General features: G+C 48.4%; 1 protein-coding gene and 1 long non-coding RNA gene across 2 annotated transcripts; both read right to left on the bottom strand.

Annotated features, from left to right (window-relative positions):
- Positions 1–326: 326 nt before the first annotated feature.
- Positions 327–5,077, bottom strand: LOC123350217 (histone H3.3A). Its single transcript, XM_044988679.1, has 4 exons — positions 4,921–5,077; positions 2,957–3,112; positions 1,864–2,017; positions 327–1,014 (listed from the first exon to the last, which is right to left on the bottom strand). The coding sequence occupies exons 2-4, from the start codon at positions 3,082–3,084 to the stop codon at positions 886–888; spliced, it is 411 nt and encodes a 136-aa protein (XP_044844614.1). The 5' UTR covers positions 3,085–3,112; positions 4,921–5,077; the 3' UTR covers positions 327–885.
- Positions 5,078–9,059: 3,982 nt separating this feature from the next.
- Positions 9,060–17,185, bottom strand: LOC123350626. Its single transcript, XR_006573779.1, has 6 exons — positions 17,027–17,185; positions 14,277–14,301; positions 13,717–13,770; positions 12,700–12,774; positions 11,096–11,215; positions 9,060–9,851 (listed from the first exon to the last, which is right to left on the bottom strand). It is a non-coding gene; the product is annotated as an uncharacterized LOC123350626 (long non-coding RNA).
- Positions 17,186–27,691: the final 10,506 nt, after the last annotated feature.

Genomic DNA, 27,691 nt, shown 5'->3' with positions numbered 1-27,691 from the left:
GTGGGGGTTCTTTCCTCTGTATCCTGAAGCCAAATTGCAGGATATGGTGTCACATCAACTGGACAGGCTGTCTCTTAGCTGGGGCAGGGACCCGGGATTCCAGACTCCTGGGTGTTATTTTTGGTTCTGCCACTGGCTTGCTGTGATTTTGGGCCAGTCACTTACAACAGACTAATGCTCCCAGAAGGACTTGGAGATCCTTAAAGGATTTACGGAACTTTGGCTATTGTGTCAGCACAAGGTAAGTTGCTTTGATTTACTGAAGGGCACGACACACACATCTATCCTAGTGTGACAGCAAATACAAGATTACGGAAGCAAAAAGGTTATTGTTCAACATTTATTTCTTTTTTTTGTTCCCACCACAGGGTGAAGAAACCTGATAGTTACAAAGGTCCAAGTCACATTTCACGAGACAGATGGAAATAAGAAAACAAGTTTAAATATCATGCCCATTCTAAATACAAAGGAAAAAAAGAAATCAAATAATGAAAAATATAGTGTAGCGTGATCTTTTGCAGATATCTTTTTACAAACCGAAGACCAAAAGCTCCTTATGTTATGCCTAAATCTACTTAAGTTTTGTGTATAAAACCAGATATTTCAAAAATGTTTCCCCCTTGTTTTATATTTTTTTTGCAATTCTGAAAAAAAGTTTACAAAAACAAAACAAAAAAAATCCAAGTCTTGTAAATTTCTCAATTTGTTTTTTTGCTTGTACATTATGAACAAACTGATTCAACTCTCCTGATCGCTTATATCCTACTAAGATAGGTTATAACATCTCCCCGTGTCCTAGCCACTACAAACAGGAGTAGGAAAAAAACAAACAAACCTAGAGTCTACTCTAATACACTGTGTGAGCGGATATCGGCCGCCAATGAGTTAAGCCCGCTCGCCGCGGATACGACGTGCCAGCTGGATGTCTTTTGGCATGATGGTGACTCTTTTGGCGTGGATTGCACACAAGTTGGTGTCTTCAAAGAGACCCACGAGATAAGCCTCACTGGCTTCCTACCAAGAAAAAACCACAACAGAAGTAACAGCTCGATTTGTTTCGCAACAGTCTCTTTAGGAGGCATCAAAATGCTCCCATCGTACCGAGGGCCAGATTTTTCCTGCTGCTCCGTGCCGTTTATTTGGTTGTTTATTCTGATGTCTAAGGGGGGCTGAGTGCTCTTGAAAAACCGGCCCTACATGCTTAGCACCTACCCAGCTGCGTGTGCCTCAAGGGCTTCCCAAGTGTCAGTTGAACCCCATTTGGCAGGTGAGGAAACCAATTCAGAGCCCCCAAATTCATGCCCCACCCATCTACACTAGCGAGCAGCACAGTTTCAAACGTGGCAGCTCTTTCTAACGCTACGTGCTCAACACCCCCACGCCAGCGGCTTTGAGACGTGGATGCTTTCCCCTGCCACGAGTGAGTGGATTAGGAGCACAGTCATAATAAGCAGTTATATTTCCGCAGCACCTTTCGTCCCCAGGGAACTCTAAGCACTTTAGGGAGCACTTATTGACAGAGAAGCTGAGCACTGCAGCAGCCACTGATGTCAGTCTCTCTCCTCTGCCTATACACACACACCACTGGGATGCAGTCGCCTCTCGGGGCGAAAGCAGTAATCTGTGGACATCAACGGGGAATTTAGATTCTACATTCTGAAGCCAGAGGCTCTGAGCAGCAGAGGTATGTTCTGCAGGTCACTCTTGAGATGAGCACATGCCTCCATCTTTAGTTTCTACAGATTTGATGACTGCAAAGCAGGTCGGGCTCACTCTTTGGAAGGTGCTTCCCAACTGTCTGGGGGCAAGTTAGACAGGTTTCATTCTGTCTGCCCAGCAGGGAAGAGAGACAAAGTGGCCTACCTGCAGGGCTCCGATGGCCGCACTCTGGAACCGCAGATCCGTCTTGAAGTCCTGAGCGATTTCACGGACCAGACGCTGGAACGGGAGTTTGCGAATCAGCAGCTCAGTGGATTTCTGGTACCTCCGGATCTCTCGAAGGGCCACAGTGCCAGGCCTGGAAGAGATTTCAAAGACATAACCTAAAGGGCTCAGAATTTAACCCCCATGCTCCCAGCCACACTCAGACATCAGAGTGCCAAGGACTGCAGACAGAACTCCCTTCTCCTCTGTAAGTGTCTCAGGTGTACCCAGGAGAGGTGGGGACACACACACACACGCACACACACGCTTGCCCTGCCACAGTCTCTGGGGACAAACAGGACTCCCTGGTTGTTAAGCTGGCCTATTTCACTGGTGTTAATTTCACAAACTTTCCTGTTAAAAAACAAAACGCAATATTTAAAGGGGATCAACAAAGTTGACAGCCCCTAATATTAGACCACAGGTACGTCTCAAGCTTTTTAAGAACTTTAGCAGCTCCTTCCAAACAAGGACTGGAACAATGATGAAATCTCAACCTTTGCGCAGGTGCCCTTTCAAACATGGGTTGCTGAGCTAGCTACAAGCACCTTTGTATGCATGTGTTTGTCCCTTCTGTTTTTAATAACCCAACCGAGAGCATAATATTTTATAAAACTATTCACTACAAATCATTATTATTTGTAATTACAGGAGCCACTCGGAACCCTGATCTCAGTCAAGGCCTCTTTGGGCTCAGCCCCATACGTACCCATCGTGAGAGACTGTCCCTGCTCTGAAGAGCTTACATGCTAAGCAGATGAGCCTAGCAAAGGATGGGGGGGAACCACGGCTCGGAGAAGGGAAGCAACTTCCCCAAGGTCACACCAGCAGGTCAGTGGCATAACTGGCAGAAAAAACTCCAGCTCAGGAGTCTGAATCCCTAACTACCAGCCCATGCTCGCTCCCCCATTGTACATAAGAATTAAGGCTATGATACATGTCACAATTTGTTTTTTTTCTTACAATGGCAAACTGCAGAACTCCCCTTTATGTCTCCCACGCACACCAGAAGAGAAAGCGTGACTCCAAGTACCTGTAACGATGAGGTTTCTTCACTCCCCCAGTGGAGGGCGCACTTTTCCTGGCTGCTTTGGTGGCCAGTTGCTTCCGGGGGGCTTTCCCACCAGTGGATTTACGAGCGGTCTGCTTGGTACGGGCCATTCTGGATGGTCTTTAGTGCGGAAGAAATCTGCTTTAAACAAAAAAAAAAAGGAGGGGAAGGGGAGAAAATCAGTTTAACCTTTTCAAGAACAGCTTGACCTGGGGTCTCGTCCCATCACTCCCTGTGTGACCTACAAGTCACTAAGCCAATGTGGTTCTCTACTGGTAAAATGGAGCTAGTCACACGGCGCTGTCTTCCCAGGGTGTTGGGAGGAGGAATATATTGATGACTGAGATGCTCAGATGCTATGGTAACCCTAGAGGTCGCCATATAAATGTTTAGGAACATTTCTGGCACTATATTGGGGGGGGGGAATAGTACCAGAAAATCCCTGAAAAGCTTTTGCTAATTCCACAACTGCTCACTCCGAATTACTTCGTTTATAACTAGAGTGTCACAGACAAACCTGTGTTTTGTTTCTGCTGTAATATAAAATGATCATTTCAGTCAGTAACCTGATTTGCCCAGCATGGAAGAGGAGGAGAAGTGTCTTCCCAGCTGTGGAAGAGGATGGGGTCTAATGGTTAGAACTAGGAGCCAGGACTCCTGGGTTCTATTCCCAGCATGGGAAGGCAGCAGGATCCAGTGATTACATTAGGAAGTGGGTCTGGGAGCCAGGACTGCTCCTGGGTTCTAGTCCCAGGTCTGGCAAAGGACTAGGGGCTAGTGGATTAAGGCGAGAGGGATTTACAGTCAGGATTCCTGGATTCTTTTCCTCTCCTCCCTCTGCAGTTGTCAGTTTTTGCACAGACCCACAGGTGACATTTCCCAACAGTAAGAAAAAGTCACTGATTTCCCCCCTGAGGTTCCCCGACAATCAGTGGCACCAGTTGCGGGGAGAAAGGAACCTGCTGCCCCGATCGCTCAGAAACAGGGCAGGGAGACATGTCGGGCTGGGGAAGTGAAGGCAGCAGAGGGAGCCAGCTGGGAATGGCCTGAGTGAGTCTGGAAAAGGGATCATTGTGGGGAGGAGAGCGTGGAGGGTCATCCTGGCTGGGAGCAACCATATAGTGTGGGGGAAAGGTTACAAAAAGCAAGGAGGGGCCATCAACCGTTCATGGAGCGGAGGCTGCTCTGGGACCGAAACGAGCGATATCCCTGCAAAGGAGAGATCTGGCATCAGAGCTGGCTCGGTGCCACGTGAGACCCTGCCAAGGTGCCAGTTCCACACCAGCACCATCACAATGGGCACCAGGCCAAAGCCACTACCATCATGGCAACCAGGCGCCATGGCGATGGCGGCAAGGACAATAGCAACCCCACACCAAATTGCACCATGGTGTCCCACCTCTGTGGCCAATCCGGCAGCCCCTATAGAGCCACCAGAGTCTGCTTTAAAGAGAACCCAGGAGTCCTGGCTCCCAGTCCCCACCCCAGTTTGCCCCCTTTATCCACATAAAGTTTTTTTTGTTTTTTTTTTTAAAAAAGACTACATCTTCCAGAAGCCTTTGCGCCAAGTCTGGGTTTGATTGGCTAACTAGAGTCAGGTGACCTTCCCCAGGCTAACTGGGGCATTCTCCCGATCGGCCAGGGTCGACAGCCAACAGGTATGTAACCTGACAAGAGAGGCGGTAGAGCCGCGAAGCCTCCTCGGTGATTGACGCGGCTCATGACCAATCGACCTCGGGGCTGCCTCAGGGGCTTCCAGCCAATCAGCGCGGCCACCATGCTCTCGCATCGCCCGACCAATGAGCTGCAGGATACAGACGGAAGGCGGGACTTACTTGGTGGAAGAGGCTCCTCAGACGATCTCGGTTTCTACTCACCCCCCCTTTTTTCGAACGAGGGGGGAGGGGGAAGCCCGGGTACGGGGGTGTCTCGCGCCTCCTTGTTACCTGTGTGTGTGGCTCGCGCTCCTCACTGCAGCGACCGTTGGAGCCGTTGGGAGTCCCGCGCCGGCGCTCGCGCTGCTCTCGCTCCCTTCCCGCCTTTCCCGCCAGCCCCAGCAGAAAATGGCGGGTTCCCCGGCTGGGCTATTTAACCATCATGCAATGGGGCAGAGGGGAGGGGAGGGGAGGTCAGCTGAGGTGAACCAGGCTGTGTGGGCGCCATCTTGTGAGCACCACCCAGGCTGGCCCTGTTCCCACCCCAGGCACAGGGCTGGCAATGACAAACCTTCCTTTAACCACAGACCCTATTGCATTTTATGCCCCTTGCATGAGTTACATTAAGACCTCCCTCGAGTCAGGCTAAACCCTTGGCATGTGTCGTGCCAACCTTGCCTATGTGTAACATGTAAAATCTCTGGCACAAAGTCACGCCAAGTGCCTCCCCCACGTGGGTCACACCAAACTGTGCCTACATGTAACACGCTAAAGCTCTGGAATGCATCATGCCAACCGTGCCTACATGTAACACAGTAAACCTCTGTTACAAGTCACGCCAAGCGCCCCCCCAGCATGCATCTTGCCTACATGTAACATGTGAAACCCCTGGCACATGTCACACCAAGTGCCTCCCCCATGTGTGTCATGCCAACCTTCCCTACATGTAACATGCCAACCCTTCCCCCCGCATATTCACACCAACCTTTCTAATATATAACATGTCAACGCCCTTGCAGAAGCTTTGGCAATGCCTTCCAGTGCACATATTATATCAAGCCCTTTGCACTAGCCATATGAACCTCCCCGTATAGGGTGACCATATGTCCCGATTTTATAGGGACAGTCCTGATTTTTGGATCTTTTTCTTATATAGGCTCCTATTACCCCCCACCCCTTGTCCCGATTTTTCACGTTTGCTGTCTGGTCACCCTATGTATGGCCCATGCCAAGTCATGCCAACTAGCCACGTATGTCACTATAAAACCCTCACACAAGTCACATCTACCCCCTGCATGAGCCATGACCAGTGAGGTTGACACCCATGTAACATCAATAGCCTATCACCAGTCACATCAAGTAGGGCTGGTGCAAATTTTACCGTTTTCCCCACATCAAGCCACTGTCAACGTTATGCCAGCCTTCCCTATCACAAGTCACGTCAACTGGTGCTGATGCCAAAATCACATCATCTGAGTACCTAGACAGCTAGGTGCATTAGAGAGGATAATTAACTAGTCACTGCTACCCTATTATCTCAGGTAAGAGACCTCCTGTATATGGTACCCTTGGACATGTTTTTAGACAGGACTTCACTTTTCCCATATGCTCGTCTCTCTCTCTTTGAGTTGATGGTTTCATTGACTGCTAGCTGGAGAAGTGTCCGCATTGTGACCGTCCCCTCACTGAGGCTCAGTAAAGGGAGAATGGGCTGTGAAGACTGACTTCTCCTCTAACCCTTAGTACTTGTCACTCCAGGGCTGTGGTGAGGTTGTTCACCCTGCCACTGCCTGGGCTGTACTGGTTCTGGGGGATAAATGCAGCGCTTTAGGCTGCAAGGCTGTCAAGCTGGTACCATTCTCAAGCAATAAGTTAACTATCCAAAAAATACTGCATAGCTGAAGGTCCGTAAACTTTGACACCCAGAGGGACAATTTGTAAGACACACAAGAATTGACTTTGGGTCATGGGGAAATCTTCAGTCTTAAGGCCCAATCCTGCAGACATGTTTAACTTTGCTGCCCTGAGCAGTCCTCTCAACTTCAACTACTAGTTGCTTTAGTGAAGCATGTGCAAAAGGTGTTTCCAAGATGGGAGCCTTGGAAGTATGATCAGAGGAATGTAGGGTTGTAAGGGACCTCAAGAGGTCATATCTAGCCCACCCACCTGCACTGAAGTAGACTGAATTATACCTAGACCATCCCTGAGAGGGATTTGTCCAACCTGTTCTTAAAAACCCTCCAGTGATGGTGACTCCAGTGCCTAACTGTGCTTTGCGTTAGAAAGTTTGCCCTAGTATCCAATGTGACTTCCTTGCTACAAATTAAGCCAATTACTTCTTGTCCTGACCTCAGTGGTTATGAAGAGCAATGGATCACTTTCAAAAGATGTTCAACTGTAGATAGTGTGAAACATAAGTAAGCTCTTTGAGGTACAAATATCTCCTACTGTGTGAATGTGAAATGCCCAACGTAACGGGTCCCTGTTCTTGGGCAGCTCATCCAGCTGGGCCTCCATTTGCACTTGGATAACCCACAAAGCTCAGCCGACATGAGCAACAAAGCATGCGGCCTTCTTGTAATAATTTCTAAGAGATCATTCACCAGTACAAACTGAATTACAGCAGAGGACAGATGGGAGTGGTTGCATGATCCAGTTTTGCTCAAACTGGACTAAGGCCCACTGTTACTAGACAACTCAAAACTCACTCCGATACCTCCTTCTCCAAATATACAGGAGTCCTATGTGCAGGGTCCATCTCTCCCTGAGTGTTTCTACAGTAGCCCAGCACAGTTGGGCATCTGATGCTGCCTGGGCTCCCCAGGGCACTACCCCAATAGAAATAAAGCATGAATTCCTGGATTTGTCCTGCAAGGACATTCAGAAAACCACCACCAGGAAATCGCTAATTTATACTACTTGCATTTATCATTGTGGGCACCAGAGGGCACAGTTCTATGTCTCCACCCTCACCAGAGTTGCTAAAAAACTGTACTAACTGTATATTTAGACAAAGTACTAAATGTAGTTTAATCAATTTTTTATAAAATTGATTTTGTCCTTCCATATCATCCCCTCTGACTCTTGGAACACTACAAACACTACTGAAATTTGACCTCAGCTGCTCCTGGGAAGGTGGATATTACAGATGAGGAATGGGAGATAGAGGTGATGTCACAATGCAAGTCTGGCATAACTAGGACTAGAACCTCTGTTGTTTTAAGCCTGAACCACAAGACCACTGGTTTTCCTTTTAAGACCTCCTTTTAAAAAGGAGTGTTCTGATTGACAATAGATCTGAATTAGACCACCCCCAAGGTGTGGTATCTTAAACTATTTTCATATAGGAGACACTGGTGATGTGAGAGAACTTATTTACAACTAGCTCCACTCTACTGGAAATCTGGGGGCTCTGAGCTAATCCCTAAGCACTACAGAGAGGGTCATGGGTTCCTAGGCTCCACATTAAATCAGGTCAATTGTGGAAGAACAAAAACAGGCTTGTTGGATTAAAAGGTAAAACTATTACAAAAAAGCAGTGTTTGGAGAGGTAAGGAGAGGGCATCAAGTTGTCACAGCAATAGAAGGTCAGAGCTTTAAATAAGTCTCACCCTATGCACCAGAGACCTCTCACTGGCCTGGCCTCACCAGAGGATTTACTCCTTTACTGGTTACTTACAAGAGTTGTTTCCTAATAGGTACAAATTACAGGGGTAACTTGGGCCAAGCTGATTTAAAAGAACAATTAATGGAGGTTTATTTTAGCATTAATGAAAACGAGACTAAGAACATATTGGCATAGGGTAGGCATTGTGCACACTGCTCATGTACTTCAGTCCCCAGTTACAGCCCTCTCTGCTAGTACACCTCCCACTCTCCAGCCCAGCTCTGCCCCGCCCCACAATCTTAACTTGCAGCACCCTATGCTACCGGAGCCTGAAGCAGAGAGCGGAAAAAAGTCACAATACAGAATTGGCCTGCAAATGCCACCAGTTTTCCTTTGTTTCAAGGTTTGGGGGACTGTGGCTCAAAGCCATTGTAACAAGACCTTGGAGATGTGGTAGGAGGAGAATTTTGAGGTCACAAAAAGCAAGGTCCTGCCTGCTTTAGAAGTATCCACTGCTTAGCTGGGACATCTCAATATGAGCCCTGCTACTGAGGTTGCAAAGAAGTCTTGAAAGATGAAAGGCTGCATCAGGCTTGCTGGAGTGGAGTGTGTGGATGGAAGATGCTCAATAGGTTTGGATATAGGACCTGGAATGCTGCTTTCATGATATTCACAGTGCATTGAAGCATTAGACCACTCGCCACTTCTTTCGGAGTATTGGTATAGAAGAATTATACCCCATATTGCAAGGGAACAGAGATTCTGCTTTTGCTGTGTGTTTGGTCAGTTAGCAAGCACTAGAAAGAAGCCACTACACAACCAGTTTACGACTTTCATTATTTTATTTGACAGACACCTTTCTGAAGTGCAACAAAAGTTAATCATACAACAAAATTAAAAAAAAAAGTTTTGCAACACTAGGTGATTCTGGAAGGAGGAAGTGCATTATCACGATTGAGAAATATCAAGATTTAGAGGTTACATTTTGTGAGCAAACGCCACTGCCTAGCTGGGACATCTCAATGCAATTTGTCAGGACTGCATCAAGGTTCTGCAGAAGAGGGGAAAACTGTTTTGACAACAGTTTAAGAAAATGTTGGGATTTATAAAAATCCTGAGTTTTAAATTTAGACAGAATATTGCGTCATTTGTTAAAACATTTTATCTCATTTCCCGCCCAGTTCCCCCCATACCCGACAATGAGCTGTAATTCCTCTTCCCACACTGATGGGATTCCCAGATGGTGACCCTCCCTTACTTGACAGCCTTCATCCCAGCAACCCCAGACAAAGAGCTTGTTGGTGCAATATCAGCACTAAGACAGATTTCTCTGTGAGGTTGAACAGTGAAACTCACTCAATAATTACTCAAAGTTAGAGGCACCTTAAGGGCACAGTGATATAACAGGGCACGTTAGAGGGGCTGTTTCAACTCCAGACAGGCGTTGCGTACAGATATAAAGCATGTCAAAGCACAGAGCTGGATCCTCATCTGCCTTTGTTCAAACCGGAATCCTGCGCAAAAACTTCTGGGAACGGCCACGCGTCAGGGGACATTTCGGCAATTCCCGTCATCAAGCGCTCGGCCAAGCTGAACGAAGCAAATGCTCATCAAGCTAGAGGAAGAGAAGGAACGTATATAGTTAAACTAGAATTTTAAAAATAAAACTGGACTAAGTGCAAAGAAGGGCTACTAGGATGATCAGGAGTTGGAGAGCCCATCCTAGAACAGGAGATGGAAAGAGCTTGGCTTGTTTAGCCTAGCCAAGTGAAGGCTGAGAGGGGAAAAATCTGATTGCTCTCTCTAAATAGGTCAGGATGTGGTGGGGAAAAAACACCAGAAGAGCTACTGAAGCTCAAGGACATTATTGGCGCAAGAACAAACGGCTACAAATTGATTGTGAATACATTTAGGCTGGAAATTAGAAGGTTCCTAACCATCAGCGGCGTGAGGGTCTGGAACAGCCTCCCAAACTGAGCAGTAAGCGCGAGTTAGTTTGAAGATGGAGACACTTAAATTTAGGTACAGAATTCTATGCTGGAGCCGTCTGTGACAGCAGTGGACTGAAGGCTCAGAAAGGTCCTTTCCAGTCTGATGTACCTGAAGCAGCAGCTACTGCTCTTAACCCTGCATGCTGCAATACAGCGTGAGTGTAACGGTGCCCTCTAGTGTTTAAAAGAAACACTCTAGACGAACCCAACATAACACAATGGCCCACACAGAGGACAAGAGACCTCCTAGAACTAATTAAGGAACAGTCCTCAAGTACAAGTGTGGGCGTGGGGTGCATTTTGGGATCCAGCAGACCAGGATGCTAGCCTTGGTTCCGGATTTACCAAGCAGGCAAGTCTGCTTTCAGCACCACCTGAACTCACTGCACCTCAGCCCACCAGAACCATGCTCCTTTTCTGACCCCTTTTGCCAAGTTAATTCCATGAGGAGTCTGACTCTTTTTGCCTCCCATGAATGCTCTGCCCTGCTGGTGGTAGCCAGCATAACCAGAGTGGCTGGGAGCTTTAGATTTGCAGCATTACAGCATTTTAACATGGAGCCTTCCCTAGTGTTTCCTTGTCTATGTATATAGGCTGGAATGCAGCCACTTCTGGGGTGAAGCACAACAGCTGCTCCAGCACTCAGCATACTGCGGTTAGGGGGGGGGAAGATGAAGTTCTGACCAACCATAACATGGCAAGTCCTTGCTCTTTCGGGTGCCCCACCATATTTATAATACCCATGCCAAGGGGGATAGGACCTGGGTTAAAGGTCTCCTTCTAGAAAGCCACATGCAGCAAGGCTCTGTTTATCCAAGGAGGAAGGGCTGAGCCAGCGCTACTGGGATAGCCAGACCCACCACCTTACCTGTGCTATGTACGGAGCCGCCGATGCATTCTGCTGTTCCTATCCCAAAGCCAACGCCTCTTTAATGGCTGCCACAATCTTGGAAAGCTTGGTGCCATTATCCACAAATCCATCCCCGTTCTGTCAGAGAGCAGCCAGTTAGCAAGGGGGCAGCTGAACCCACTCTACACCCCCCCCCCCCCGGCATGCCCCATAAGGCTAAAAGAAGTCAGAGCATGAGAAGGCTGTTTGCCAGAAGCTGGGGATGGGTGACAGGATGGATCACTTGGCGATTCCCTGTTCTGTTCATTCCCTCTGGGGCACCTGGCATTGGCCACTGTCGGCAGACAGGATACTGGGCTAGATGGACCTTTAGTCTGACCCAGTCTGGTTGTTATGTTTTAAGGCTTCAATTCTCCAGGTTGACACAGCCACTGATGGTGTCCAGAGTTATGCCCCTGGAGAGTTCCACTATTTAAGAGCATTCCTCGCAAGACACCTTCTACTTAGGCACTCATATCACTGCCAAGAAGCTGTGACAGGACAGCAGTGCCAGGACCGGAGGGACAATGCAGCGTTTGAAAGGCAGCCTTGGAAAAACCTCACGGCTCCTCCTTGGCTACAGCAGCAAGCACAGAAAGCTTGTTTCTGCTGCTGGACCTTCCTGGCTCACAAAGATCTCAGACAAAATATTAGCTTAAAAAAAAAAAAAAAGAAGAGTGGGTGAAGCTTGCAGCCCCTTCCCCCTGCCAAGAAATATGGGCAAACACGACCCCTTCTAGAAGGTGCCACATACAGGACAGTCCAAGTTCATCAGGCTCCTGCAGCATCCTTAAGGACACAGAATTCAACAGTTCTGCCACCTCAAAGAGACACTTGACAGTGGAAGTACTTTTAATGTAGGACCGGCAGCTCTAATCTCCCCATCCCCCAGGGCCTGCAGCACCAGCAGCTGCAAGAGCCAACAGCTATTTTAGCATCAATGAAGTTTTCCAAGGAGCTGTATTTTCCCTCCTGTGAAGGCTGGCAACAGTGGCTGCTAATAAGCCATTTCAGTTTGCCACCCTGGAGATAAAGGATGCAGGTTTCATCCATCACTGAAATGCAGCTATCTTTGAGGTGGAAATGGCAGCTGTTGGAGGGGAAGGGCAGGGAAGGAGAGAGAATAAAACCACAGCCTGTATCCTACTGCAACTCCAGAGGAAGTTTAGGGAGTGAAGATAAGTTGAACAGGGCATCGGGTTAACACTTGCATGCCCAGTGAGTGGGCTAGTAGGAGTCAGTGGCCGATATGTGTTTTAGGTTTCATTTCCAGCAGCGCTGAAGGAAGAGTACCAACCCCCTGACCCACAGTGACTGCTCCTTAGAAGCCCACACCAAACTGATCCCCATTCAGCATGCACATTCTAAGGGGATCATTGTACAGGCTGGTACAGGACTACTGCTCCAGCTTCGATACCGGCCTCTGACTACAGATGTCAGAGCCCAGACAAGGCTCCCAGCCTTGTGCTCACAACTCATCTCTATGAAGTCTTCCTGTCTCATGTACATCACCTTGCCTTGGTGACAATCAGCTGAGCAGTTCGGTTAGGAACTAGATGAGAGGGGAGGAAGAGACCACTCACCATTTTTGAATGCACCAGTTTGCCTGCGATTGTCACTTCAAACCATCCTGTGACCTGAGGGGTCCCTTTGCCACTCTAAGCAGAGAAGAGGAGTCAGTCACCTTGAGAATGACGAGCCCCAAGGGGGTCTGGGTTATTTTAAGCAGCAAGCTCTCCCCTTCATGTTAGTTCCTAGTTAGACCAACAGGAGTGCTCCCTACAGGCCTCACCAGAGAGGAGAATACATCTGCAAACAGATGTTTTGAACTTGATGCAGAAATGATAGGGTGGGATTCTCTGGCCTGGGGTCATACAGGAGGTCAGACTAGATGATCATAATGGTCCCTTCTCTGGCCTTGGAATCTATTAAGTTAATTTGTATTCTAGAAGCCAGGATCCAATTGTGCCAGGTGCTGTACAGGCATATCAAAGAATCCCTATCCCAAACCATTTATAATCTAGAAGAAGAGTATCTATAGATTGAGGCGCATAAGGAAATCAGGACACAATACTAGATTGTCCAAACATCTTCAGTTCTGCAAGGACTTTCTCCTTCCACCTTAATGCCACGCTCCATGCTTCCTTGATCAAGGCTTCCCTTACTCCTACCACACGGTGCATGCTTTGTAAGCCAACCAGCAGCAGCCCAGGGTCAGGTCAAAGCTTTCCCCATGGTTATGTTTGTGCCCGTTTGCACATCCGAGAGGTTTAACAGCTTCCCCTGAAGCATGTGGCCCTTGCCACTTTCAGAGACAAGATACTATACTAGATGAACCATGGATCGGACAACTATGTTCCAGATTCATGCTGGACATGACGTGCTTTTAGTCCGACTGTTCTCAGTCAGGTCTCACCAGATGAGGAGGGACTTCTTTAGAGCCTCCTGCATCGCACAGTACCACTGAAGGCAACAGGAGTTTTGACAGTACAGAACCGGAGCTTTAGAGGACATGGCTATTCCTTGGCCGTGCATATTCACTGATTGGGAGTCAGACAGACACAAAAGCTAAGTGCCCTGGACAGTCCCAGGATACTCACGATCTCCAGCTTGCCTGGGAACTGTTTTTGAAGTTCCTTCTTGAGCTGTTGATACTAGAAAGGAGAGAGAGGAAAGGCAGAACCCAGAGTTAATGCCTGATAGGACTCGCCCCAGCTGAATCTTGGCTCTGCTGTTACTTCACACACCTAAAACAGCTGGCAACAGTGCCAGCTAGTGAGCCAAGCCCCACATGGCCTGCTGTGGGTACAGGAGCCCTTTCTAGCCCAACTGCCTGCTTCCCTTCACATCAGTTTTCTCACCAGTGCAACTCCATTTATACCTCCTCATGCACAGGTTCAGACAGCCCAGGCAGCTGATTGGGGACCGGAGGGGGAGGAAAAGCTCGCTGGGACAAAAGGGTTGGGGATGCTTCAGGAGCAGATCCAATGAAGTGCTACAGCCCAACTTTCTCTGGAGGAGAACTTCCTCTCTTTGCACAAGGCCAGTGACTGGGACCAAGTGCTGGGAACAGGAATGGGGTCCTGGAGCACATCAGTCCAGTTCACCCACCACCGCCACAGTTATAACTGGAACTGAACCGAGGAATCTGGACGCTTACCTTGGGACCGTAGCCTCAGGCCCCGCTGCAGGGAGACAAAGAAGAGTTATTTCAGCAGATAGACACTAACCAAAGAGGGGACAAAGGCTGAAATTCAAACAGGAGCTGAGCTTCCTTGAAAATCCCACCTGGTCTCCCGCTATTTGAGGAGAAGGGGAACTACATTAGGCTGCAAAATACCATCACCACCTAGCTCTTCTATAGTGCTTTCCATCAGCCAATCTCAAAGTGCCTTGCAAAGGAGCAGCATGTAGCTCCATTTTACGGAAGGGAAAGGAACTTGTCCAAGGTCACCCAAGCAAGTTAGTGGCAGAGCTGGGAATCCCAAAACCTTGTCCAGTGCTCTGCCACAAGGCCATGCTGCCTCCAGAAGCAGTGGCCTGTTGTCTTCTCTGTGGGACAAGACACTAGATGGCAACATGACCCCCTTTTTGAGGGCATCTCACTGGGTATTGAGTATCAATGTTGGTCCACAGAAAATGATAAAGTTACAAATCCCTGGAAGGGTAAAACCCCACTAAAGATACTGATTGTTGCTAGTTGTTTTCATTAGAAACTTAAGACTGAAGTTGAGCCTTCTTGCCATGTGGTTACTTTCATTGCATTTAGATCATGTCAAGAAACAGTCAACTGCTGACTTTATCCGCCCACGCTAATGGCTATTATTTGGAATAGGGCGCGTATGAACTTTGCACTCGCACCTGCTGGTGCTGGGACAAACTGGCCCCATAATCACCCTCTATCAGAGATGCAAGAGAGCGACTGGCTGCTGAGAAAGAGACGTCATACCAACCCTTCCTGTGTCTATTTTAGATGCACAGGCAGCAGAGGAGAGCGCTTCCAGAAGTTATTCGAGTAGGCATGGGAATGTAGGAGGAACAGAAACCTCTTAGAAGATACTGTTACAGAGTTGGCTAAACCCTAGAGTCACAGCAACTAACTGTGCAGGATAAAACCATTTTATTGGCAAGGAGGTAGGATTTCCACCCCTTTTTTCCCCCCCTAAGCTCCACCCCAGCTTCAGCAATCACTTCTCACTGCTGCCCCGTGGACATGGAATAACTCCTCCACTCCCACAGCACGCAAGACTTGGTATCGCTCTGGAGATTTCATTACACCGAGATAACCAGAGGATACACAGCTACCACGACTACGCACGTTCTGGAAGACAGGTGAAGCAGCAAGAGGGGAGTTAGAAAGTTTAAGTCTATGGAACAAAAAGTGAGGCAGTTCAGGTCCGAGTAGAAGGAGGTGATGGGGAGCCGGGCCTGGGGAGGCCGGACCTATAGGTGCATGGAGGGCTGTGGGTCGTGCTTGACAGGCATGAGAGTTGTGTATATGGGAGGCCATGGGCTACTCTAGCAGGAGGGGGGGCCGCTGATCAGCGCAGAGGCAGCCTGGCAGAGGATTCGCTTAGCAAAGGCTGCAGCAGGTCAGGATTAAGGTGTCTTGCACTAAGCAAGAGAAATGCCGGTCTATTTCGGGGTGGCAATACCTAGCTCAAGCTCTGGCTGACTGAACGTGGGCAGAGGTGGCGTGTTAGCTGCCACTTTGCAGCAGAAGTACCAAATATAAACGAGGACTCACCTGACTGCCCAGAGGTGGCATTAGGCCACCTACCATTCAGCCAGCACGTGCTAGGCTGTAAGCAGCTTCATTCACCCTGTGGGATAGAAGTGGCTTAATCCCCTACAATACCCGTGCAGGTTTATTTTAAAGAACTCTCAATATAAGCCCCAAACAGCCAAGGTATCGGCTCAGTTACACTCCAACCCAGTCACCTGTTCTCAAGGGGGAGTGAAACCGGCATCCAGCCAGACCATTCCTGAGAGGGCAGCACAGCGTCATTCCCCCCAGTTTGTCCTGTGGCCTTCTGGCCAGCAACGCCAAGGATTTACCCGCAGGCCCGGAAATCAACGGAGAACCTCCCACTGACTTCAGGGGGCTTTGGGTCAGGACCACTAAGGAACTGGGGCAAGGGATATAAGCATTATCCAGTCCTGCTGCTTTTAATGGATACTTTGCTGGATCAGAACGTTCCCCGCCCCAGCCTGTGGCACATCCTCTAAAATACCCCACCCCAGGTCAACGCAGGGCTGGCGGCTTGTGTGCATCTGTCACTGCAGGCAAGAACTGGCCCAGCTCTCGGCTCCGTTAGAAAGTCACGGTGGGGGAGGTAATACATGTTACAGGACCAACTTCTGCTGGCAAGAGAGACGAGCCTTCAGAGAAGGCAACCGGCCAAGTCAGCGTAACGGCGGCCTAGGGGGACCAGACAGCAAGTGTGAAAAACCGGGACCGGGGGTGGGGTAATAGGAGCCTATATAAGAAACAGACCCAAAAATCAGGACATCAGGTCACCCTACAGCAGCCAAACATTTTAAGCCATTTCCATCCAAACGTCCCCCAGGGCCGCATCATTTGTCCTGCCTCGATTTTTGTCTGGGCGAGGCCACTCTTATAATCTGAGCCTTGCCTCCCCCACCCCCCCGCTTTAAGGCGTCTAACACCAGCAAGAGAGCGGATTCCTGCCAGCAAGAGAACAAAGCGGGGGGGGGGGGCGGTCACTCTCTCCTCCTGGCCTGGTAAGCGGCCCTAGCACGCTGGAGCCGCTGTATGGATGGACGAGCGGCAAGACACGCGTGTTTCCTTGCTCTCCCAAGGGGCTGACGGGCCAGAACCGGCCCGCTCCCACGGCGCCAGGGCCACGCATGCAACCCCGCCGCCAGCTACTCCCCACCCCGGCTTACCAATAAACCACCTGGACTTGGACAGCCATGGCAGCGGCTTCCGCAGGAGCCCGGGACAGCAGCCGCTGCGCAGGGGGGCTAGCCTGGAACGTTGAAACCTCGGGCGTTCTGATTTAGAACGCGGCAACGCAGCCGGTTTTAACGCCAACGTTCCGACGAGTCCATTGGCAGGAAGCAAAGGGGAGGAGACCGTTTACAGCACCTTTGTTCCTCCGCGCAGTAAACCTAGTCCCCTTAGCTGCTCCCTCCTCCCCCCCACAAGTGGGTTCGATACCACTAGGGTCGTGTTTCGTGGGAAACGGGTCTAGCGTTGAGTGCAGCGGTCTGGCAATGACACATAAGACCCCCCCTTGCTCCTTCGCGGCAGTGGTCTCGCCCCAGGCTCTCCTTGTCACTTGATGCTGACAGGTGCAATTAACAAAGGGGAGGCGGAGAGATTCGTTGGTGTTTCCAGAACAACCATTTTAATAACGCGCAATTAGTTTAGGAAAGAAGTTTCTCCTCTCCCCTCCCCAGAGCTGGGACTTTCCCCTGAACGTACGGGTAGAGGTCCAGTCCCATCACGAAAGCGTTGGAGAGGAGCCGATACAATCCGGAGGCTAGGGCATTTCTTTGAAAGGGGGAAAAAGCTTTCCAGGACTTACAGATCCTTAAAGTCAAGGTTTCCTAAATGAATTCCCCACACCACCTGCTCTTTCCCCACACGGCTATCAACGTCAGACTTGTGCAAAAGCAGAATTCCTGGGCCAGGGCCTGGGTACAGCTGGGCACACACAGACTTCCAACCAGTCCTGTGTTTGGCTGGACTGTCCTGCCTTGACCCCACAAATCCCCCTGTCCACTGAGGGCAGACGAATCCTCAGCTGGCTAGAGAATGCACAACTCTCTCTCCCACCCCATCCTTCTACCTTCGTTGGGGGGAGAGGGCATATCAAGGGGACTAGGATGAGCCCTAGCTGGCCATTACAAGCCAGTGGATTTGAGAACAGCCCTTAGGCTGCTCCACATTACTGGTCACAGGATCAAGGCAGATGGAAATGTAGCATAAAGCCACCTTTGTCACAAGGCCGGAAGAGATATCACAGGCCACCAACACCACCTCCCTGCTAAACCCAACAACTGACATTAGTCTCCACTCAGGCATGCCAAGTTCATAGCAGAGCCTCTGATTGAACTTCAATCACCAGAGTCCCAGCCCAGTGCCTTAGCCACAAGATGAGGCTTCTCTCTGTGTCGCATCTTCAATTTGATTGTAGGTTGTCTGGGGCAGGGACCAAGTTTGAGCTCCCAGCATGCTTTTAGGTGCTATACAAATGCTCTATGGGCAGATACAGCTTAACAGACACTAGCGCCAATGCCATTCCTGTCAGAGGGTACTTATAGAGCCCATGGGATTCAGGCACTTGAATACTTTTGAGGATCTGGGCTAAGAAACTTACCCACAGTCACACAGGGAGGCTGTGGCAGACCAGGGCATTCGCCCCTAGGCCCAGGTGATCACCTAAACCATTAGGCCACCCTTCCTCTCTGCCACAGAGAACTCCTCGTTGCTAGGGCCTGCAATCTGGTGGCAGTAGCACGAAGCAAGATTTGGGGACAAGGCTGGTGGAGCCAGTCAAGCAAGCCCTCACCCTACAGAAGCCTTTAGCAAGGTGGACAGGGAACCCCATGGCCCCAGTGCTGCAAAGAAGCTGGGGCTACAGCCCTACATCCGGAGCAGGGTTCCTCCTGGAGAGGGGCATTACAGTCCCGGCACCAGGGTCGGTGGGGAGGGGGATGGGTTTCATTCCCAAAGCCCACGGACACCTCCTCATTAGTCTTTGAGCAGGCCATGCAAATATCACCCACCAAGCAGACACAGAACAGGAGATGGGTGGCGTCTGAGCCCCTGGTGTCACAAGATTAGCTTCCAGCTCCGGGCAGAGAGGGGGCTTGGGGGAATCTGACTCAGCCATGTCCTATGCTAAATAAGAGCAACCTTTATGCACGGCCTCATGAGATCAAACCGCCCGCTGGCTGCGGAACAGCTTTGAAAGTACAGCTCTGGTGGGAATTTTCACAGGACCCTGTTTGCACTATGGGATGTCCTGGGTTGCTGAATCGATTAGGAGGATGGCAAGCCCCAGACTGCAATAGCCTCATCTTCTGCAATGACCTGGAACGGTGACCATAAAACAACCCGGAGATTCTACCCCCTCCTAGTGGAACTGCGGCGAATAATTCATTTCCTCCCCTTTTAAACTCAACCCGATATAACACTCCATGCTCGCGTGGCCCCTTCTGAATGCTCAAAGCACTGGGCAAATATTAACCAGAAGAAACCGTCAAGTCCCCTTTTTATTTTGCAGTTGCCGTTGTAGGGAGGTGTAAATTACACCATCCTACATCAGCATTGCCAGCTCTTATGCTTTGGTCATGAGGCTCCGGATAGCTGGTGTTCTGTGGAAAGCCTTCTACCTTCTGGAGTCAGGAGACGCTGCAATCGTGACTAATAATAATAATAATAATAATAAAAAAAGTTTCTAGCTTTCGTGGTAGCAAAAAGGGGAGACAGCAGAGGATGAAGTAGAGCCCAATATTTATTACTATTTTTTTAAATAATCTCATGATTTAAAGCCAATCTCATGAAATCTCAGAAAGCAAAGAACAATTCCCGTATCCAATTTGCCACCTCTCTAGATATCTGGTAACTCAAAAGCTCATACAAATACTTACACTGAGCAAGATTGCCGGCCTGGATTTGAGCCGACAGGTTAGTGAAAGGGAGGGCCCAGAGCCTGAGGAAGAGGACAACCGCTGACCTGAGTTCGGCATTGCAAGCAGCCAAGAAAGTAGATTTAAAAGCAAAAATCTGCTAGCTGGACCCCTTTCCCCTGCTTCCAGGGTTTGATTTCTGAAAACAGCTGGGCAGCTAAGGCCAGGCCAGGGGAAGGAATAAGGGGGTGCCGAAAATCAAGCTAGCTCCGCCTTTGATCCTGTAGTAAGGGCTTCCTCCCTGGAGGCATGGTGCCCCCTGCCCCACTGGGGCACATGGCCCGTCTCATCCCACCCCACCTGTGCGGCTCTCCTCGCTGGCTAACCTGCCTCCCCCACCCTGCCTACTTCATTAGCCGGCTTTCCCTCCATCACAGGCTGCGCTACCTACTATGGAGGGGCGAGAAAGAACATTTGGCTAAAAACAAGTTGGCTCATATGCTGCGCTCTCCAAAGTGCACCTGGTTTTAGCAAAGTATTTAATTAGCCTCCACAAACTTCTTTTCCTCGCCAGCAGATTACAGTGATCTCAGACCGAGAAGCCCTGGAATGTGATTCCTTCCAAGGACATGCTCAATTGAGACGTAATGACATTGACTTGGTGTGCAAAAGAAAGTAGTAAGAAGAGCTGCTTGTGAATGATTTTGTGACAATACATATTGGTGACTTTTCTCTGAATATCACTGGGATTGGCAGTGAAAGTCGCTAGATTTGTCACTGGTCACTTTGTTTGACACGTATTTTCTAGCTAGGCAAACCAAAGAGTTGTAAATCTAGTGACAAAGTAGCGTGTGAATCCAATTAGCATCCTCATTAAGCCAAAGCTTGACTTTAAGCAAGTGCTAAAGTGCTGTCCTGAGCCAGGGCCTAAATACACAAGCAGAGTTTTTGTCCTAGCAACAACAGTGCACAAACAGTTGCGATCAGTTGCATCATCTGAGCCCTGATAACCTGAACACCCATCCAACACAGGCTTCTTTAGCAAATGAAAGGTCCATAACTACTAATTAATACTGCCATTTGCATATTGTTAAAAATACAAACCCCATCGGGATCCAGGATCCCCCCTACAGACCACTCTGATGAGATCAAACAAGAATTTAGGATCGTCTTCCCATGCAATGACATCATCCCAGAGCGGGGTGCAATGTTACCAAACGAGTCACCTAGTCAATCATTTGTTATCGTTCAGAGCCACTTTTTATGGTGTATGTCAAAGGACGATCACGGGGTGTTTCACCCACATTCAGGGAAAAAGTGTTCTCACTTCAATCATTTACTCCGTGACGTTCCAAAGAGTGTCTATTTTCACATGTTATTAATTGACCCACATTTTGCATGCGGCTTCTGGTACAATTCACACACAAACACACAGACTCCATAGGTACATAAACCCTAAAAATAGATTTAGACACACACAGACTCACACTTTACCATTGCGTGCACTACAAAACAGATTCACACACTGCCTCTCTCACGCACACACATCACAAAACAGATTCACACCCACAAGCTCTCTTATGCACAGAGTGTACAAGACCGATTCAGTCCTGAGTTGTGGACAATTAAAGTCTTCCCTTCCTGTGGAAACTCAGCAAACCTTTAGTCCCTTTTTTTTATTATTTTTACCTTACACTGAAAAAAAAAAAATCACAAAACCCATCTAAGGCCTTGTTTACAATTAAACCTCTACAGCTGCGCTGCTGCAGCGCTTCAGTGTAGACCCTTGCTACAGTGAGGGACGTTAATCCGCCTCCCAGAGAGGCAGTAGCTAGGTCGACAGAAGAACTGTGCTGGCTCTCGGGAGTTAGGCTGGCATAGCTCCCACTCTCATGGGTTTTCCACACCCCTGAGCGACACAGCTAAGCTGACGCAAGTTTTCCGCGTAGACCAGCCCAAAGGTGCAGCATTTTCAAGGAGACAAATGCCTCTGCGCTGAACGAGTGATCTCCATCCCCCACTTCTCATCAAAGAGGGAGAGCATTGATCACATGATCTTCCCCTTCTCACGTTTTCCGTCAGTGGGGCCAGATCCCCAGCAGGCCTCCATCAACGGGGCTTAGCGTGACCAGACAGCAAGTGTGAAGAAATCGGGACAGGGAGTGGGGGTTGAGAGCTGCCTGTATAAGAAAAAGCCTCGAATATCAGGACTGTCCCTATAAAAATCAGGACATCTAGTCACCCTAATGGGGCCAGATCCACAGCTGATGCAAACTGGGGTCCCTCCATTGCAATCAGTGAGCCGGATCCCCAGCGCCACTCACTTCACTTCCATGGAGTTATGACAATTTATACTGGCTGAGGATCTGGCTCCAGGATCCTAAATGAGGATTTTTCCGATTCCTCTTGCCTTGAGCCTTGCTTTTCATCACTCCCCCACCCACTGCCTTGCACATAGTTTTAAACGGATCAGAGTTGCAATTAACTTAGGCTCCTGGCATATTCACCCCTATTGTCTGAGGCTCTGAAGAGGAAGGCTCCTCCTCCCTTCCCCTCCTCTCCTTGTGGCGTCTGCTGCCCATAAGCCCTGATAAGGTGTGTGCACAAGATGAAAGGTGAGAAGCTGGGTTTACCCTGAAACCTCCAGCAAAAGTCTGGGGTTTATGACAGTCACCAAAGCAAAAAAAAAAAAAAAAAAAAAAAAAAAAGTCACCTCTGAGGTCTCAGGACCGGCAGGTTTCACATGAGCTCTGGGGACCAGCCAGTTTAACTCAGTTACCAAGCCAAGTTCCACAGAGGATCCGGAGAGGTTTGTTTAGCCATGGAAACCTCATGCATGGAAGGGTTCGGGCAGTTCATGCAGGTCACTCACCAGCCTTGTCTTCAGCCTGCACTGGGTTCTTCTGGCTTCTCCGTCACTCACTGCGTTTCTCAAAGCTCCATGCGAGGTTACTGCGCTGGGACGTTCCCAGGCCCTGCTGACCTACCAGCCTACCACCAGGACAATTACCGCAATGGGGTCACCAACGGAGATTGGTACGGGCAGACGCAGGACGGACCGTACCCACCAAGTAAGTGAAAGAAACACAGATGATAGAAGCTACAGCCTGTGGCCTATTAGAAATACCAGCTCGATATCCGCTCACCTTCCCCAGAGAGTTGGTGTCAATGGAGCCACTCATCAGAGTTGAGGTGAACACAATTTGGTTCTGGAGCTCAGAACTGTCTTATTTGTTAGCCTTAATCCGCACTGAACCCTGGTTACAGGGCCATGCCGTGCAATTTAAATCAATAGCCCCATTGTAGCATTGATTTTGCTTGATCTAGAAGGCAAGGTAAACGCCTCTGGTTTAAAATAAAAGAATAGGACTTTTAATTCACCTGCCTCTGAAAAACGCACATAGATTTTATAATTCAGATGAGATCAATAGATCGATAAGGTATTTGGGAATAGGTAGATGAGATTGTGTGTGCGCATTAGGACAGATGGAGTATGTATGGGGGTGGATAGAGAGACAGCGAGATCTCAAATACACCTCATTGTAAATCCTCAAGCAGCATGTGAAAAATATGAATGAAGAAATAAAAGACCCCGGATTGACACATGTAGCTAAATGCCCCTTCGGTCAACGGGAGTTTTGCCCTGAGTAGGGGTGTCAGCTGTGCTGCTACCCCAATAAACAAACTTCAGCCCTATACGGTCAGGCTAGCTACTAACAGGAGTTGCTGCACTGAAGCCAAGAAGCCGCTCATTTACTCCAAAGGTTTAAATGGAGTGCCTCATGATTTACGCCAGTATGAGCAGAGAATCAAGCTTCTTGGCCAAGATCCTCGGCTAGCGTAAATCAACACAGCTGCCTTGACTTTGATTTACAGCTGTTGGAGGACTGGACACTGGCATTAATAGATGTACAGAGCAGTAAGTGTTATGATGGGTACCGGATAGTTTGCAGGATTGTATCTAAAATTCCAAAGACCCTTCTCTAACGGTTAGATTGCAAATAACTTGATCCAGTAGTTTTTTAAAAAGACAACTCCAAACAATCAGCTGTTAACTGAGATTTCTCCAATTCAATCCACTTTGATCGTGATTTGTGTATCATTTATAAGAACGTTTAATGATGTTACCGAGTTTCTGAAAAATCTCAATGGAAATTAATATATGCACATTAACATTACATTATAAAACTGAAGATCTCACTTGGTTATTTGAAGACAAGAGATTTTAACAAGTCCTCTTTCAAGAGGAAAACTAGCTAAAATATTAGCATTTTAATTAGCAGAAATCTACTGATGAAAAGCGCTATATTAATTTTAACGAGAAGAGTAATTAACCATTGGAACAACTGACCAAGGGTCATGGCAGATTCTCCATCATTGACAATTTTTAAATCAAAACGGGATGTTTGTCTAAAAGATCCGCTCTGGGAATCATTTGGGGGAAGTTCTCTGGCCTGAGATCAGACTAGATCACAGTGGTTCATTCTGGCCTTGGAATCTATGACTCTATACAAGAGCTAGGTTTTATTATTAATCATTATTAATTATTAAAGTGGCACATTAACATATACATATAAAGCAAACCCCCAGGAATATGTAGCAATCAAATATCAAAATAATTAATACAACCTGTAAATTAGTAAATTGATATTCAGTGATCATATTAAACTCTAACGGAAACTGATGTTGAGAAATAAAGAAAGCAGCAGCAGCAAAGAGCTTGTACTCCACCCAGCTAGAATATTTTGAAATTTTTTCTGTCTGAATGTTTCCCCATTTATCTGATCCCCAGGAAACTGATTCAGATCACATGCTACTCTGCTAAATATCACTAGGGTTTATATAATTCATAGATTCCAAGGCCAGTAGGGACCTTTGTGATCATGTATAACTCATGCCATAGAATTATGTGTTCCCTTCAGAAAAGAGGCCACAATTTAAGATCAGCTGATGCACAGTTTGGATTCTCATGCTTTTAAAATCCTGTTGCTTAAAAGGCACCTATCAAGGTTAATTTCTCCCCTGTGGTTTGTAATCTAGCTGCTGTTTCTAAAGAGGAAAAGTGACCAAGTTATTCCCTAGCTGAGTGGTGCAGATTTCCTAGGGCACTGGCGAGATATTTTGGTGTATGTGTTTGCGTGTGTCTCTTGCTGATTCAGGGCTGAGAAATTAATCTTTGGGTCAGATTCCGATCTCCTTCATAGCTGTGTGACTTTAGAGGCAAACTTCAAAGAGATCAACAGAACCAGGGCCGGCTCCAGACTTGGGGCGGCATTTTGCCGGCAGGGCGGCAGGCTGCTCCGGCGGACCAGCGGACCTCCCGCAGGCATGACTGCGGAGGGTTCGGTGGTCCCGCAGCTCGGGTGGACCTCCCGCAGGCATGCCTGCGGATGCTCCACCGGAGCCATGGGACCAGCGCACCCTCCGCAGGCACGTCTGCAAGAGGTTCCCCGGAGCCGCGGGACCGGCGACCGGCAGCGCGCCTCCTGCGGCATGCCGCCGTGCTTGGGGCGGCCAAATTCCTAGAGCCGCCCCTGAACAGAAACAAAGTTGTATTTTACACCCAGGAAACCAATAAGGGCGACTGTCAGATCCTCAGCGGGTGTAAATCCTAGTCAATGGTGCAATGGGGCTGGGAATCTGCCCCCAATCTCCTTGGCTCTGGCTAAGCAACTCAGAGTTTACCTAATAGCTAATACCTATTGCTGTTTACCTAAGAACAATCAGTTACTCATTCCCCCCCCCCCAATAGAAACCCATCATGGCTCTATATTTAAAACCGATACTTAAGATCTACTTGTCAGATCTGGAACATTCAAAAAAGGGAATTGAATTGGCTACCTGGAAATAATTGCCAGCAGTTCAGAGCATTCCTTCTGGTGGTGGGCCGAGGAAACCGGATGGAGAGCATAAAAGCCTGTTTCTCTCTCAGATACGCTCCATTCAAAACAGGAATTATTTGGAGGATTTATTTATTATTTATCTCTGGCCCCTGTAAAACGGGAAGTCAGACTGGATGATTGCAGTAGCCTCTTCTGACCTGGGAATCTAGCATGAATCCCCTGTCATCTCCAAGAGAACGAACTATGTCAAATAATCACTCAGCACCTTTGCTTGTGTATTTCCTTACTTCCCCCAAATGCAACCCTATAATTGCGTTTCCCATCACCTCTCTCCCAGTTACATGCACCAGCGTAACATTGACTCTATTTGCATGGTGGGCACGTTTTGCTTTAAAATAAAACCCTAATGATACCAAAGTTGTTGCAGTGACCCTTCTATAGTTTAAGGTTTAAACTAGCTTTGCTGTTCAACGGCCGGTTTTTCTGAGTGCTCTAAAATCCTTTCTATTCCACAGATTTAAACTAATTATTAAAAAACAAACAAATTAAAAACCCTAATATTTTAAATGTTACCATCAAAGCTTTTTTTTTTTTTTAAATTCAGAATGTTTAGACTAGTGATACCAGCAGGTCTTTTCGACTTTAAAAAAGTGAAGATTGAAAGTAACCATATCAGCTAGTTTCACTTCATGAGTTAATGCTACTTATCCCCTACTTGCTGCTCCTTGCCTCAGTTTCCCCCTCTGTCAAATGGGGCTGATGGCTCCGAGCCACCTTTGTAAAGTGCTCTGAGATCTTGGGATAAAAAGCGATACCCTATGCAATTGCCAAGTACCGCTTGGGTGGTGGATTTTTAAGCAGAAAACCCTCCACTGAAATCAGCGCTTGATTTCTAATGAAAGAGGTGCGGGGGCTCAAGCCATTTTTTTACTTTTGTAATTGACAGCACCAAGCCCAGAGGTGCTGGCGCGATGAACTTAGAGGTGCTGGAGCTCATCACTGGCACAAATTAAGCCCTGATTGAAACCAACGGCAGGATGCTTCTCATTGTCCTTGCTCCTTAACTACTGGGAGCGGTTAATTATTGTGCTGAATAATTCTGATTAATATTTGACAGTGGAAGTTGCCACCAGCTGTTTTTACATGAACATTTAAAACCAAGGGCCCAATCCTAGCACCGGATCCGCAGGGATGGAACCCAGGAGAGCAGACTTGATGACACACATCACCCCATCCAGTCCTACAGGGAGGGCGTCGATTTCACTGGGGATCTGCCTAGGAGCAGGGGGCCCATTGACAGGATTGGCGCCAAAGTGACCTCAACTTTCTCGTTCCTTTCCCAGTCTCTAGGTACATGGGACCGTCTGGATTTAACAAGCCCAGCACTGGTTGCCTAGGATATATCGGGGAGGTGGGCCAAATCTACCCTCTTCCTCCAGAACACGTCCAGTGCGGAAAGAGGAGGGTGCTGTTCATCTCAGGCTCAGGTTTATCGAGCTGGAGAAAAGGTTTTGAGCTCCAGAAATACCTGACAGCTCCTGAGCGGGAGCATCTGGCCAAGGTCACCCACCTGACACCCCAACCAGGTGAAGATCTGGTTCCAGAACCACCGCTAACAAGATGAAGAGGCAAGCCAAACAGCGGGACCTGGAGCAGCCGCGTAGCCCAATCTCAGCGCTCCACAAGACCTGCGCCAGCAGCCCCGTCACCTCCCACGCTGACTATGGCTTTGCAGATCCTGAGCTGGGGAATAAATCCCCTCCGGAGGCCCATTACAACCTCCCCGGACTTGGGCAAGGTGGTCTCAGAGGCCAAGGCCTGGCCGTGAGCCCCAACACTACTGTAGACTGTCAGCCCAAGGCCAGCAACAGAAGCCTCATGTTTAGCAAGTCGTGGTAGCTTCATTTGGGGAACGGGGCAGAATTTTCCCAAACTGAGATCATTCCACAAATTCAACACGAGTTCACAGAAAATTTCACACAATCCAAATCTCCATTTTTCCACTGCAAAAAGTTTCCGCCCAAACCAGTTTTTTCTCGGTTCTAAGGCGGCCTGATGCGCCCCATTTCACAGCTGGGGATCTGCGGGCAGAAATACTTGTCCAAGGTCACACGCGCAGCAGTGGATG

This window comes from Mauremys mutica, chromosome 15 (genome assembly GCF_020497125.1).
Source record: "Mauremys mutica isolate MM-2020 ecotype Southern chromosome 15, ASM2049712v1, whole genome shotgun sequence".
NCBI lineage: Eukaryota > Metazoa > Chordata > Testudines > Geoemydidae > Mauremys > Mauremys mutica.
This window is presented reverse-complemented; position numbering and strand designations above follow the sequence as displayed.